We start from the raw sequence: 14,500 nt of genomic DNA on the forward strand, positions 1-14,500 counted from the left end.
TGTGATCAGGTAGTATTTACTGTAGCTCATACTAATGAGATTCACAGAGAACTTAAACGTTATGCAAGAGTAAATCATTATCTGCGAATTGACTAAGAGAGAGGGTTTGTAAGAGTGAATTATGGTGGGTACCAGTTCCAACCTAGACACCTACAATGGCGCTCTGATTTTTTTTTTATATATATACTTCTAAATAATTCAGTCTTTTCAGAGAATAACAGCAGCTTTCAAGTTAAAGTATTGATCCTTGGGTGTTCTGCTGCTCTCCAAAAGGCACAGAGGCGTTTGCCTCTGTGCCTTCTCTGTTCAAAGTGGCAGATCTTCGGAAAGGAGGCACAGATTGAGATTAACCATCTCCAGCTAATGATGAGGTGCTGTCACCTGACGGCACAGTCAGTTGCGAGGGGGTGGGGTGATGACCCACATTTTTGCATTTTCCTAGATATACTGTCTTCAGGCAGTTTTTACATATTTCAGTTGGCAGGAACTGAACCCTGGCAGCTAGAGCTGCCATAACCAGCTGTGGCTCTGGACTGGAGGAGTTTAATGCCAAGCACCAGTAGATGGATCATCTTTGTCTGTGCAGTTGATCTGTGGCATGTATCATACCATAATTTCAATGTTACCACAATGTGGTAACACATCAGATCTGTACGTTAGAGGTAGCTAAAATTGTTGAATGCAGTTTTATTAATAAAGGGATTTTTTCCTGAAGTGCTGTAGGAGACTAAATGAAAACGTACACTCCTCTCTGCAAGAAAGAAAGTGTACTACCTTGCCCCCTAGCATATCTTTTTTCCCTCAGAACAGCACCTGTCTCCTTGTAAAAACACTTTTTGCCAGAAGTCTCCTCCTACAGGTGATGAGTTTAAATCTGGAAGAGTGAGGGAACTCCAGCAGGAGCATCTTTCCATCTGCTGGGCAGTTGGTACCTGTTGTGGCCCCACTCGCACAGAACAGCAGGATCCATCCAGGGGAGGCAGGGAGGCCACATCCTCTTGTTGAGGACTAACAGAAATAAGAAAATGGGCTGTATTCACAGAGAGTGCTCTTCTGTACTGGGTAGCAGATTGGGGTTGTGGCATTTCAATGAGGCTGCCACGTTTTATAGCGCTCGCGGCTGTCACAGCAAACTCCACAGTGCATCCCTCCTTAGCCCAGGGTCTCTGGGCGCTACTGAATCCAATCTCAAGTTATGTTTGAGCCATCTAACCAACAGGGCTTTCCACTGCCTGTTAACAGCCTGCAGCCGTGTGTTTAGGACGAGTAGGTCTGAGCGCCTCCTGCCGCTAACCTGATGTGACCTTGGTAGGCGTCAGGTCCGAGGCTGGCAGCAGAGCAGCACCAGGATGTGGGAAGCCTTGGGCTGGGGCCACGGGGAACTGGAGGCACAGCTGAGGCAGAGCCACTGCTTTATGGTCCGCGCTGGGGGCTGAGCCCCTGCTGTGCACAGGCAGGAACGCGGAGTCACAGCGCTGGGCCAGGCAGGGAAGAGGGAGATCGATTTCAGTCTTGTGGATAGATAGAGCCCGTGGGAAGCAAGAGGCAGTGGAGGCTAGCCCACCCCCACGGATAGGTGTCACGGATAGCCCCTGCTGCCGGTGGCCTGTATTTCTGAACGGTCGGCTGGAGAGGTCGCAGCACCAGCTGCCCTTCCGCAGGTCCTTGGAATCCCCTCCCTCCCTTAGCAGCTCCGCAAGGCACATGGCCAGGCTGGGCTCTTCATCCTCTTTCTCGCTCAACTTAAAGGGCCAGATGTGCATGATTGTAATAAGGAACTGCTGAACTTAAGGGCCTAGATTCCACCCAAAATTAAAACTGTCTAGTTTGGGATATGATTTATACACTGAGGGTGTTCAGCAAAATTAGTATGCAAAAGGTCAATGTTCTCCAGCTCCCCAGACCTATTAGCAAATAAATCAATCCTCACTTCTCTGCCAGTTTAGGAAGGGTCCCTGAAACAAAGCCAGCTTTTCCCTTTAGAGGCTGAACCTTCGTTGTGGCTTTCTGCCTGCTGCGAACAGAGGCGCTTCCACAGCCAGGGCTGGCACAGGCTTAGTCTATAGTGGCCCAGGTAGCCACAGCTTGCCTTTCCAGCCCCAGCCGTATGCATGACATCTTATTTCTGTTACCTGAACAGGTCCAGAAGTGGTGTTCAGCTGAAAAATGCATTATTTTCTCCCATGCCTGCTCATGGCTGTCTGTAGTGTGATTAGCTCTGCGCAAAACGCTTATTTCCTCCTAAAACGTAATCTTTCTTGGGCGTTTTGTTTTGTTTCAGCTGAATTTGCTTGTTGAGTTAGCAATAGGCTCTGGGATCGTGATATGTCACTTCTGTTTTCAGTGCACTCAAGTCTGCTGTAGCAGAATGTCTGAGTTACTTGGGTTCTTGATATTCACAATATTTCAACATTTTCAGCGCCTTCCTACACAGCATGGCAAGCAGTAGTTACTAAACCGGTAGCACTAAAATAAACACAAGACAAAAACCTGTACGGGCTTACCAGCCAGCGCTCCTGCTGGGGTCTGGATCCCATAAGGAGCCGAAGCCTTGGCAGCTGCCAGGTGGCTTGGGGACAGTGTCGTAGTGGCACTGGGGGGCTGCCGTGGCACAGGGTGAAAAGCGAGCGTGCCACCCAGCCTGCACCACACGGTCCCACCGGAGAGCAGGGCCATGTCCGATTCCCTGGGGTATGGGGGGTTCATTATAGGAAATGGGGGTCCTGGGGTGTGGGGGTTTCACCTAAAGGAGAAGGGGGTTCAGGTGTGGGTGTCGGTTTCTTTGGAGGCCTTTGGTGATGGTCTGGCATGTGGAACGATCTGGCTTCGGCGCAGAAGACGTGTGGTGAAAGGGAGGGTCTGAGACACGCACCCCCCCGCCCCGAAGAAGGGAGCCGGGTGCGTGGAAGGCGCCAGCAGAGGCGCCCGGGGAGGTGGGGGCTGCAGCCTGCGGGGCCGCTGGGACCCGCCCCGCTCCCGCTGCCCCGGCTGCGGCCCCGCTGCCCGAGCGGGACGGGGGGAGCGGCGGGCTGGGACCGCGGAGTCGGACCCGCCGCTCCGGGGCGGCAGCGGCGGCGGCGCGCGCGGGGTCCTCTGCACGGGCGGCGGGGGCGGCCGAGGGTCTGCGGGCGCCAGGCTGGGCTCCTCGCGCGGCGGGGGGGGTGGCATGGGCTCGTCTGGTGACGCGACAGGGGCGGCGGAGCTGGGAGGGGGGCGGCCAGTCGGAGGGACAGGACGCGTCCCCGGCCCTGCGCCCGCCGCGGGGAGGCGGAGCACACCCTCGCTCCCGGCCGTCGGGGCTGGCGGGTGAACCGGGGCGCTGCTGGGGCTCTTTTAATCCCAGAAAAACGGCGGGAGAAGCAGCGCGTTTAACGCGGGATTTTGCTGCTGCTGTGTGTATATTTAAAATAAAACAAAACCAAAACCAAACCACACCATATTAAAAAAAAAAAAAAAAGCCCACCCAAAAACCCGAGGGGAAGGACAACAAGCGTGCTCACGACTTCCTTCCTCCCACAGAGGCACCGCGGCCTCCAGCGACCCCTCCGCCGGGCGCCCCGGAGCCCAGCCCCGAGGAGAGCGCGACCCCTCGGCGAGGAGGGGGGTGCTCCCCTGCCCTTCCCGGGGGAGTCCCGGCGGCGGCGGCGGCGACCGCTTGGGGGCGCCCGCACTCCACGCGCCGCCCCAGCCCCAGCCCCGGTCCTGCCAGGACGGGGACCGGGACCGGGACCGGGGCCGGGGCCGAGACGGGAGCCGGAGTCGGAGCCGACAGCATCTTCCCTGTGCCGAGGGGCTGCGGGCGCTGAGGCTGGTCCGCGGTGCGGGGCGAGACGAGGCTCTGCGGGCAGGAGGAGCGGGGGCGCACACCCCAGCCCCGCCGCTGTCCCCGCCTGCCCCCCCGCGCCCCCCACCTCGATCCTGGGGGAGCTCGGTCCCCAGCCGCACCAGCGGCGGGTCGCTTGTCAGAGGCAACGGGAAGCCGTCTCTCCCCTTTGTGCATCTTGCGGGATTTCTCCTTGCATAGGCAATTGGCAAAGGTTAGGAAGGCGTCTTCAGATCCCCTATAATCCCAGTTTAAATATTAAAAGTATAAGCAGCCTAGCCCCAGTATTTGCCCATGTAACTCCGTAGATTTCCCTCCAGACCTGGACTTCTAAGAATTTACGGGACGGTTTGCGTTTCTTTTTCCCTTTTCTTTTTTTCTTTCTTTTTTTTTTTTTTTTGTGTGTTAGGGTTTTTTTTCCCACTCCCCTCCCCACCCCTTCGTATTTATTTAACAAACTAGCAGGAAAGAGGAGAGGGAAGACACCAACAATAAAAGCAGTGTTTTTATCACCGAGAGGTAGCCAGTCTCCCCAGCTGTAACGTGAGAGGAAGGCGAGATTCTGTCCCCGCCGCCTGCTTTGTCACCGGCTGGGTTTAAGTGGCCGGCACATCAACACAAAAGGCAAACACACACATCCCAAAACTCCACACAAAACCTCTATTGGCTCAATAGGAAAGATGGGTATTTTGATAAGGAAATAACCTCCCTGCTCTGGTGGGCTCTGGGCTCCGCGTCGTGCCTCCGCCGTGCTGACAGCGGCAACCGCCACGGAAAAGGGAAAGGGGGGGGGAGAGTGGGGGGAGGTGGAATCCCTCAAGAAAGTGTTTAAGGAAAAATTAAGTCTCCAACGGGATTAAGGTTTTAATTACAAGTCCCTATCGAAGTAACATGTTTGATGAATTGATCTTATCAATTAATAGTAACCTTAATTTAAAACATGAAATATATTCGCATGAAATATACCTCAGTCCGTGTGTGTTGGGGGGGGGGGGGGCTAAATGCTACAGCCATGAGGTACCAAAGCACTAGCAGAAGAAATTGTAAAGAAGAAAGGTGCTGCTTTGGCTACAAATAATTACTTGCGAACGGTTTGGGAAGGGCCGGGGGGGGGGGGGGGGGGGGGGGCGGGGGTGGAGAAAGTGTCTGTCTGGTGGTGGGATCTATAAAAAATTGAAGTTCTTTTAAAAAGGGAAAACGGATGAATGTTTCTACCCACCAACGGTATCATTTTATCATATTTTTGGCCCGTGCTATATTAAAGAGAAAAACAAGGTAATTGGAACATGCATCAACAGTTTTCCATGAAATAAGAGTTAAAAGAAGTAATAGAACTAATCACTGTCTCCTCAAATCAAGTAGAAAACATTTCAATACACTAATTAGAGTAATTAGAATAATAAGACTGCCTATATGTGGTAAGACAATGTGTACAAACAACTTTATTTAATGTATACTGGTAATCAGCGATGCGTGCGTGCTTGAATGCTTAGTGCAATAAAATTCACCCCCGTCCGCCCAAACAATCAAATACAAATTAGTTTAATGATTGTGCCTGCTTGAACGTCTTAGAAATCCACAGGCAGAGGGAAATAAATAGCATCATCCTTGTTTGTACGTCTCCCCTACTGACCAAGGAGCTGATTCCTCCATGGACTTGGCAATGAATGACTGTAGACATGAATGAATCAAGGAGGGAAAGAGAATTAATGAATGAGTCAGGCTGGCTAAAAACAAGTCCTAACTTTTAGACGAGCGCCTCTTACAACTCCCGGGACGGGAAGGGACGGGATGGGGAAGAGGAGGGGGAGAGCCGTCTCGCCATCACTTTTACGAGCTGCCAGGATTTACCGCCCTGCGAGGAGGAGGAGGAGGGGAAGCAACATCGGCCGCCAACTTCCTACGGGCCTACTCTCTTTTTCATCCTTACAAATGACATCTGCGCGGCCATGCCCGGGGACGCACGGCGCGGCCGGGCGGGCGCTAAGAGCCGCCGGGAGAGCCGCGCCCCGGGCCGGCCCCTCGCCCCCACGGCCGGCGCCCTTGGCCGGGGGGAGGCAGCCCGCCCGCCCCGCCCCGGCGGCGCTCCCCTGGCGGGGCAGACCCCGTCCAAACGCGCCCCCTCCCCGGGGCGAGGGGGCCCGGCGCCCCCGCTCCCGGCCGCCCGCCCCCCCGGGCAGGGGCGCAGCGCCCACCACCCCGCCGCGCCTGCTGGGCAGTGCCTGCCAGGAGTTCCTGCCGCTCCTTCGCCGCCGCCCGGGCCCCATCCCGCTCCCTGCCCGGCCGACGGGAAGGCAAGATCCGAGCCCTGAGTCCCGCAAGGAGGCCCGGCCTTGCGGCGGCGGCCGCGGGGCCGGGGGAGGGCCGAGGTGCAAGGGAAGGGGCTCCGCGCCGGCACAGGCGGGCTCCCCGGCCCCGGGGGTGCTGCGTGAGACCCCGGCACACTTGGCCCAGCTTCGGGGGTATTTACACGGGCTTCGCAAGGAGGGAGGAGACCTGCAGCGTGGGTCAGGCTGCGGGCTGGGACCGGGTGCGGCATGCAAATCCACAGACTGCGGCTCGGACTCACCTGCGGAAAAGCCCACTTGTTTGGTTTGTAATTTGGTGAGAAGTCGGGTCTGAGAAGGAGTTCTTGCTTATTACTTTACGGTATCTACTAAAACACGCTTTGGTTTTGCTCTAACTGTTCTCCCCCGAAGAAGTACCCTCTGCTCCCGGTCTTGCCCGGTGACCCGGCCGCCCGGCCGAGCCAGGGTGAAACGCGCCTTCTTCGGAGCATCTTCCTACAGCCCCGACGACAAGCGGCCGTGCCCCAAGCACAAAATATCAACTTAGCGCGCGCAACTCTGAAAAATTGTTTTTTCCTTTTTCCATCCCGAGCTTAAAGCCGGAGCGGCAGCCCAGGCCCTCGTCTCTCCCTAAACACAAAATAAAAAGACAATCCTCGTAGGAGCAGAGGACGCGGGAAAGCCACGTTTTCCAAGAGAGACCACAACGCCCAGCCTCTGTTTTTGAGGCAGCAGAAGGCCGCCGCTGCTCTGTCCACCTCCGAGAAGCCGCGGACAGTTTCCCCCTTGCTCCCACCCCCTGCCCTGCAAGGCGCTGCCCGGGCTGGGGGACACCCCGCGTGCACGACCCTCCCCACGGCTTTATCTAAGCCCTGAGGTTTAAACCGGACTAAGCCCGACGCGCCCCGCCCGCCCGCCGGCGGCTGCTCTCCCCGCCGCCGCCGGGCCCCATTGCCCACCGGGGGCCGCCGGCTCCCCTCCCAGGGAGGGCCACCCGTCCTTTTCCTTCCACACCGGAGAAACCCTGCACCGACGGCACCGAAACAAAGAGCCATCAAACCCCCAACAACGGGGCTTTGGGACAACTTCGAGACCTGGGGCCTCCCCGGCGGGCAGGGGCAGGCAGCCGGGGAGCGGGTTTTCCCCGGCGGAGCAGCCGGAGCCGGGGGGCGGCCTCAGGCTGGGGGCCAGGGTCGAGGCCGGGAACAGGAGGCTGGGGAGGCTCAGGCAGCCGGGCCCGTCCGGCCGGACCTTCGCAGAGAGGCGCCGGCCAGAAGAGCGCCCGGGAGACGGGGCACCGGAGAGGGAGGGGGTCACGGGGGCAGGGGACGGGGATGACGACCCCCAGCTCCCGCCAACAAAACCCGAGGGGGTGAGAGAGACGACGGGGCGGCGCCGGGGGGCGACTCTGCCCCCGTCGGGGCTCTCGCAGGTTGCCCAGCCCGACAGCATCAGCTGGCGAGGTACCACCCCGGCCTGCTCCGCAACCTGGGGCTTTGCCGGATTATTTCCCCTTCCCCCGCTTCTCTCTTTCCAAGCCGCGACCTCCCTCGCCCGCCGCCGGGGGCTGGGCGGCGGCGAGAGCTTCCTGGGGCGAGCGGCGCCGACCGCCGCCTCTCTTCCCCGCGGAGCTGGGTACCGGGCGGGAGGCAATCATGACTCGAGGGCTTCGGGACACAGTCTCCTCCCGCCTGCCAATTTCGGCCTCCATCAGAGGGAGCGAGCCGAGGAAACAGGGGGGATTTTGTTGTGGACATCTGATCTACGACCGGGAGTCCCTGCTGGCAGTGCGGGTGGGGGAGCCCTGGGAGCTGCCGCGCACCCTGACATCCACCGGCAGGTGTATCCGACGGCGGTTCCATTTCCCCCTCCCTCTTCTTTCTCTTAAAACAAAGATAGAAGGAAACGGGGGAAACGACCCCCCGGCCGGCCGGCCTCCCTGCAACAAGCCGGGAAGGACGAGAGAAGTCGCCTCCGCCCGCTCAGCTGCTCGCCGGCCGGACAGCCCCGCAGGAGCAGCCCCCGGGCGCCCACAGCGGGGGCCCGACCCCGAGCAGCGGCGGGGCCGCCCCGCCACCGGCTCCCGGCGGTCATCCCCGCCGCGTCGGGCCTGCCCCGCCGAGCACGGCACCGTCCGTCCCCGTCACCTCCTGCCCACCCGGCGCGGGAGCGCTCGCCGGTAGCACGGCCCAGTCGTCAAAGCCGAAATATTCCCTCGGCGCCCACCCGAGTGTCCTGCAGAGGGCAGAGGCTGCTCGCTTTCCGCCGCCAGTCCCGCGGGCTATTGACCAAGGACTTTCAAATCCATACCCAGCTTCAACATTTTACCCGTCAGCACGTCTGCGGTCACAAAACACTTCTTCTTTCTGTCACTTCCCTTCGAAACTATTGATAAGATCATTTAGCTGAATCTGTTCAGGATGAGTGTAATATTGACTAGGAGTTAGAAAAGATGATTAAATCTAATAAGCCCAGAAACTATCGTGAAGGGGGTGGGGGTGGGAGAAGAGCGGGGTATTGCACTCGGCAAACCGAGCCAGCCAGAAAGGACCCGAACGCACCGCCGCATGTGCGAACGCTGCTCAGTTTGATGCCGCTCGCCGCCGCGCCAGCCGCGCGGGTCCCCAGCCGGGACCCCTCCAGTAGAACCGACCGGTCGTTACGAGCACGGAGCCGCAGACGCCTGACGCGGAGGCCCGGCCCTGCCGGCTGGGTGCCGCCGCCGCGGGGCCCGGCCCGGCCCGGGGAGCGCCCGGCCGGCCCGGGGTGCGCGGCCCCGCTGGGCCCCCGGGTCCTGCCTCCCTCTTTCGAACAGTGCTCCCCATAACTAAGCCCCGCCTTTTTGTTTTTCTTTTTGTAAGAAGTCAGACCTTAAATTCTCAAAGGGAAGAAGGAGAGCCGAGCCTCTCCCCGCGCCTCCCGCCAGAACACGCAACTCACTGGAGGAGCTGTGACACCCCTACCCGCACACACACCAAGGCTCCAGAACACACGGCTGGGCTCCTCCGCGGGGAGACACAGCCAACACCGCTCCTCAATTCCTGCAAGACCCTGGAAGTTATGAGCGTGGAACCTCTCTGTATAGGCATCAAATTTATTCCAAAAATTCCATGAAATATAAAGGAATGGCGGTGCTGTTACACAGAACTCAACTCAGTATAAGTACTGCGGTGTTCTCCCTCCAAATCTTAAGAACTTTGCAAATCTGTCCTATCTTTAAAAATAAAATAAAGATTTTTCAATAATTAGAACAAACTATGAAGGTATTGTGCATTTCTGTTTTATGTAGATAATAAAATATTACTTTAACATAAATATATAAGGATCTCTGCGCTTTTATTTTTCCCCACAAGCACATCCAAATGTACCAAAACAAAGTATTTTTAAAGAGACTGAACCAAAAAAAAAAAATTACATCCCATATAGATTTTGTTCACCTACTCATTTAAAGCTACAGAAAAACAGTTTCCAGAACCTGTTTGCTTTAAAAGAAATAAATATACATTGAGGCAGGCCACTTAAAAATGATATGAAAATATTTCCCTGGGTAGCATTTAAAAAAAAAAAAAAAAGAAAAATAGACAAAGAAAACATTGAAACTATTTCTGCATTTCAAAGGACAAATATTAAACATATATACATAGTGGTAAGGTTTGCGTGGTAACTTTTTTTTTTTTTAGTAAACCTATTTGGAGTTTGAGACTTTTCTCAAACATTCTCTCGACTCCCTTTTCTGACCTTACGCACGTATTAATAAGTGTCTGAAAGTTCATTTCCTCCCTTTACCACTGGATCTGCCCTGATATGATTCACTTCACTAGGCGCTAGTCCTCAACACTTTAAATAACAAGCAGCTCAATACATGGGGAAAAAAAAAAAAAAAAAAAAAAAAAAAAAAAAAAAAAAAGAGAAAAGCCTGGTGCCCGTATCTTTGTGACAATTGTTGGAAAACTAGGAAAAAGGCTAATGCATGTGCCGTTTAGAAATCATCATCTGTCTTACCAAGGAGAAAGAAAGAAAGAAAGAAAGGGAGAGAGAAAGAAAAAAGGAAAGAAAACTCAATGTCACAGGCGCTTTAAAAGACAATGAGAAACATACTCTAAAGCCTTAGCTACTGAATGCAATATTTATAGGAGAGTTCTGCGAGAGAATGCTTCACTGTTTTTTCTCCATAATTGTCCAACACTCAACTAAGTAAACTTTTAGATTATAAAAATGCTTTGTCTCTATAGCACCCGTTTGTGCTGACTAAACGATCCTTTTATGAATTTATAACTATCATAGTTTAAAGTTCTTCTAATGTATATGCATAGCTGTGTGTGTGCATAAGTACACAAACACGCACGCAGACACACGCACATACATGCGCTGCTCCAAGGTCCCGCTCCTCTGCTTCCCTTTAGAGCTTTTTGTTTTCCTTATTTTTTGCTTTTTTTTTTCCCCGTGGGTTTTTCTCTTTTTTTTTTTTTTTGGGAAGTTAACCGTTTCCCATCAAGATAATGTCACAAAATGCACTTTAAAACTACTAACGAAGGGGGGGAAAACTGCATTGAAAAATGGCATATTTTTTCGCCCCATTTCATTTCATTCCCCAGTGAAAGACACAAGGCTATCCAAGTTAAAACGTACGCGTGTGTGTGTGGGCTAGATACAAACAGGAAAAAAAATATACGAAAAGTAAAAGCAAAGAAGGAACGCACAGGGTCTCTGCGGAGAGTAGGAGGCAGCGTGTTTACACGCAGGTGTAAGCACCCGGCCACCCCCCCTCGGGCCCAGCAGCTCCTCGGGCTCTCCCTGGCTCTTGCCTTGATGCGAAACTGCTCAATGAAAAAGTTTGGAGGCTGACATCTTCCCGGGCTGCCCGGGCAGTGGGACCGGGGATGCCAAAGGCACGCACGGGGAGCCTCGGGGGGAGGAGGGGAAAGGCAGGGGGCTGGGGTGGGGGTGAAGCTAAATAATCCCCTCTCCCTCTCAAGGGAGTGCCACTTTCTCCGGGAAAACTCTGGAAACGTGTTGTTTCGTCTCCACCTTTCCCACATTGGGCCTTGCTCGCCCACACTGGCACAGTCTGGAAGGGCTGCATATATTTTTTTCCTCCCCCTCTGGCTGTGCCTCGGCCCCTGGACACACTGCCCGAAAATGAAGTTTACTTTGTCGATTTGCATTATTCTCCGTTCTCCGAACTCGACTCTTGCCGTGAAGGCATACATTAAGCAATTACGAGAGTCACGTCTCTGGAGAATGGAAGCTGGTGGTGCATATATATGTGTATATAGATATTATATATATGTGTATATATGTACGTCTATGCACGCATGCATATGTATACATACATACAGATATATGCATTCTTTTTTGCTACGGTAAAAGGAGAAAATAAGCGTTACACATATTTAAGAAGACTTGTTTATAACAAAAGTTCACATATACACATAAAGCAAAGGCTGAAACACAGTAACATATTGTAGACCGGTCACTGGTTGACTAACGCTCACCGTGGAAAATGCAAGTCATTTGCAAAATTAAGGTCGGAAAGGAAGGGGGAAAAAAAAGAAGAAAAAAACAATTTGTTTATGTAAACTTCGATTTTCTTGCAGTGCAAATTGGTACGGTTAAATACTGTCTACATCAAAAGGGATAGCTTTTCCTTTCTCTTGGTTTTGGTTTTTTTTTTTTTTTTTTTTTTTTCGTATATTCCTACAGGGGATCCACAGAAAATAAACACAGCAGCATGTGCCAATACCGAGCGACATTCCACAATGCAATCTGCCTTTGTGTGGCGGGAGGGGGCTGCGGAGGGGACCCGAGGCGGCTGCGCTCCCCCCCCCCCCCCTCCCTCCTCCCGCCCCCTCCCCGGCCGGGCAGCGCCGTATTTTTTCGCCAGCGAGCAAGGGAGTTTTGTGCGAACCGCTTTCGCCCTGCGCCTGCCCTGCCGGTGCCTGCCTGCCTGTGCGCGGTACTCACTCCACTCCGGTGCACGGGCACTCGCCTGGAAAGGTCGAAATACAGCATCGCACCTGCTACCGTCTAAGGGACAGTCCGGTGCAGGTGCTTTGTCTGTCTGTCTGCTGTGATTCGCGCTCGCTCGCCCTCTCGCTCGCTCGCTTTTTGTTTTGTTTTCTTTTTTTTTTTTGAGCGTTTTTTTGTTTTTAGTTTTTTTGTCTTTTTTTTTAAAGATAGGAGAAAATTAAAAAAAAGTAAAACAAAAAAGAGAAAAAGGAGGACAATCAAAAGTTGGGGGAAGGAGGAGGACGAGAAGGAGGAGGAGAAGGAGGAGGAGGGGCCGGGCGCCCCCGCCGCGAGTTCACTGCACGGGGGTCTGCACCCCGTGGTGCGGCGGCGTGTCCCTGCTGGCCCCGTACACGTCCTCGGCGCCCGGCAGCGTCCCTCCCGGGGGAGTCATGCGCTTCTCTTTCTGTCTCCTGTTACAAAACCACACTCTCACCACCTCCTTCTCCAGCTGTAGGCTGTCCGCGAGCGAGGTGATCTCCTGGGCGGAGGGCTTGGGGCACTTGAGGAAATGGCTCTCCAGCGCGCCCTTGACGCTCACCTCGATGGAGGTGCGCTTTTTCCGCTTGCGGCCCTGCGCCGCGATCTTGTCTATGCTGGTGGGGCTGCCCGAGGAGGAGTCCGCCTCCTCCAACCACTTGTTCAACAAAGGCTTCAGCTTGCACATGTTCTTGAAGCTGAGCTGCAGGGCCTCGAAGCGGCAGATGGTGGTCTGCGAGAAGACGTTGCCGTAGAGGGTGCCCAGCGCCAGCCCCACGTCCGCTTGGGTAAATCCCAGTTTGATGCGCCGCTGCTTGAACTGCTTGGCGAACTGCTCCAGGTCGTCCGAGGTCGGCGTGTCCTCGTCCGAGTGCGGGTCGTGGTGCGGCGGCGGCCCGGGGGGCGCGGTGGCGGCGGCGGGCGCCGGCCCGGCCGCCCCGGGGTGGGGGCCGTGGGGCGGCGGCGGGTGCTCGGGGCCGTGGTGCGGTGGCCCGGGCGGCCCCGGCGGCGGCTCCTCGTGGGCGTCGCGCAGGCCGTGGTGGTGTAGCGCCGGCTGCGCGGCGCCCAGCATGCCGTTGACGGTGAAGCCGGGCGGCTGGGAGTAGAGCAGCCCCGCCTGCGCGCCGTTGGCCGCGGCCATGCCGGGCGGCAGGTGCGCCGCGCCGCCCGCCCGCCACGCCGCCGCCGCCGCCGCCGCCGCCGCCGCGTGGTGCCCGCCGCCGCCGCCGTGGTGCACCAGGTGCGGCGCCCGCCCCGGCGGCGGATGCTGCGGCGGTGGCAGCTCGTCGCCGCGCCCGCCCGCCTGCACCACCGCCGGCTTTATGTCGGGCTGGCCCAGCGCGCCCGCCGACCAGGGCGCCTCGCCGCCGCCGCCGCCGCCGCCTCCCCCGCCGCCGCCGCCGCCGCCGCCGCCGGGGCCGCCGTGGGACAGCGCCGCGATCCACTGGTGAGCGTGGCTCAGCGGGTGCCCGTTGCTCTGCAGCGCGTAGTCCGCCTGCACCAGGGCGCCAGCGTCGCGGTAGCCGCCGCCGGGCTGCATGCCGCCGGGCGGCTCGGCGTGCACCATGGGGGAGCCGGAGGCGAGCAGGCTGTAGTGGTTGGAGGCTGCGGTCGCCATGACTCGCCGAGCCGCACTGATCGCACCGGTTAAAGGCGCCGCGCATTTGACAGCTACTTTTTCGCCTCGGGCGCCGCGCGGCGCCCGCGCCCCCCCGGCCCGCGCGGCGGGGCCCACAGCGAAGGCACGCGCGGCCGCCCCGCCCCGCCGCCGCACACCATTGGCTGGCCGCGCCCTGACGGACGCGGGCGCCCCTGGCGACCGCCGCCGCCGCCACCCACCATTGGCGCGACCCGGCGGCGGCGCCCCGCCCCCTGCCCCGCCCCCGACCGCCCTCTGGAACCCAACTCCGAGGGGGAACGGGGCGCGGGGGAGCGGCGGCCGCGGGGCGGGGGGCGGCGGCGGCGGCGCGGGGCGGGAGGGGCGGGGACGGCAGGGGAGGGGAGGGGGCGCGCTCCGCCGCCGGCCCCGCCCCGCCCCGCCGGGCCGCCTCCGCTGCGGCCCGCACCGCTCCGGCCCGCACCGCACCGCACCGCGCCGCTGGCGGGAGCCGCCTGCCGCTGCCGGCCCGCCCGCCGGCTCCTGTTGCTCGCACCCCGACGCGGGTCCCTGCGCGGAGCCCGACCGTGCCGCCCGGGGTGCACCCCAACTTTCTCAGCCCGGCCGAGCGCCCGCAGCGCCGCCCCGCAGCCGGCCCCATGGCGGGGCCGGGGAGTGCCGCGCCCCCGGGGGCGGGGAGCGGGCGTCCCCCTCCCTGCCTGCCGGCCCCGGCCTGCCGGCGCTGCCCGGAGCGCACCGCTCCGCCGGGGGTGTCGGGGCTTCGCACCTCGGCACCGCAGCGGC

General features: G+C 57.7%; 1 protein-coding gene across 1 annotated transcript; it reads right to left on the reverse strand.

The window, feature by feature from the left end:
• Positions 1-11,979: 11,979 nt before the first annotated feature.
• On the reverse strand, positions 11,980-13,963 carry POU3F2 (POU class 3 homeobox 2). The gene has a single exon (XM_005435828.2). It carries the CDS (start codon positions 13,715-13,717, stop codon positions 12,416-12,418), a length of 1,302 nt encoding a protein of 433 aa, XP_005435885.2. The 5' UTR covers positions 13,718-13,963; the 3' UTR covers positions 11,980-12,415.
• Between the last annotated feature and the right edge of the window lie 537 nt (positions 13,964-14,500).

This window comes from Falco cherrug, chromosome 6, assembly GCF_023634085.1.
Source record: "Falco cherrug isolate bFalChe1 chromosome 6, bFalChe1.pri, whole genome shotgun sequence".
Lineage (NCBI taxonomy): Eukaryota > Metazoa > Chordata > Aves > Falconiformes > Falconidae > Falco > Falco cherrug.

What these genes read in the sequence shown, in the direction of transcription:
- POU3F2 (XM_005435828.2), bottom strand. Translation starts at nt 13,717, where the DNA reads ATGGCGACCGCAGCCTCCAACCACTACAGCCTGCTCGCCTCCGGCTCC.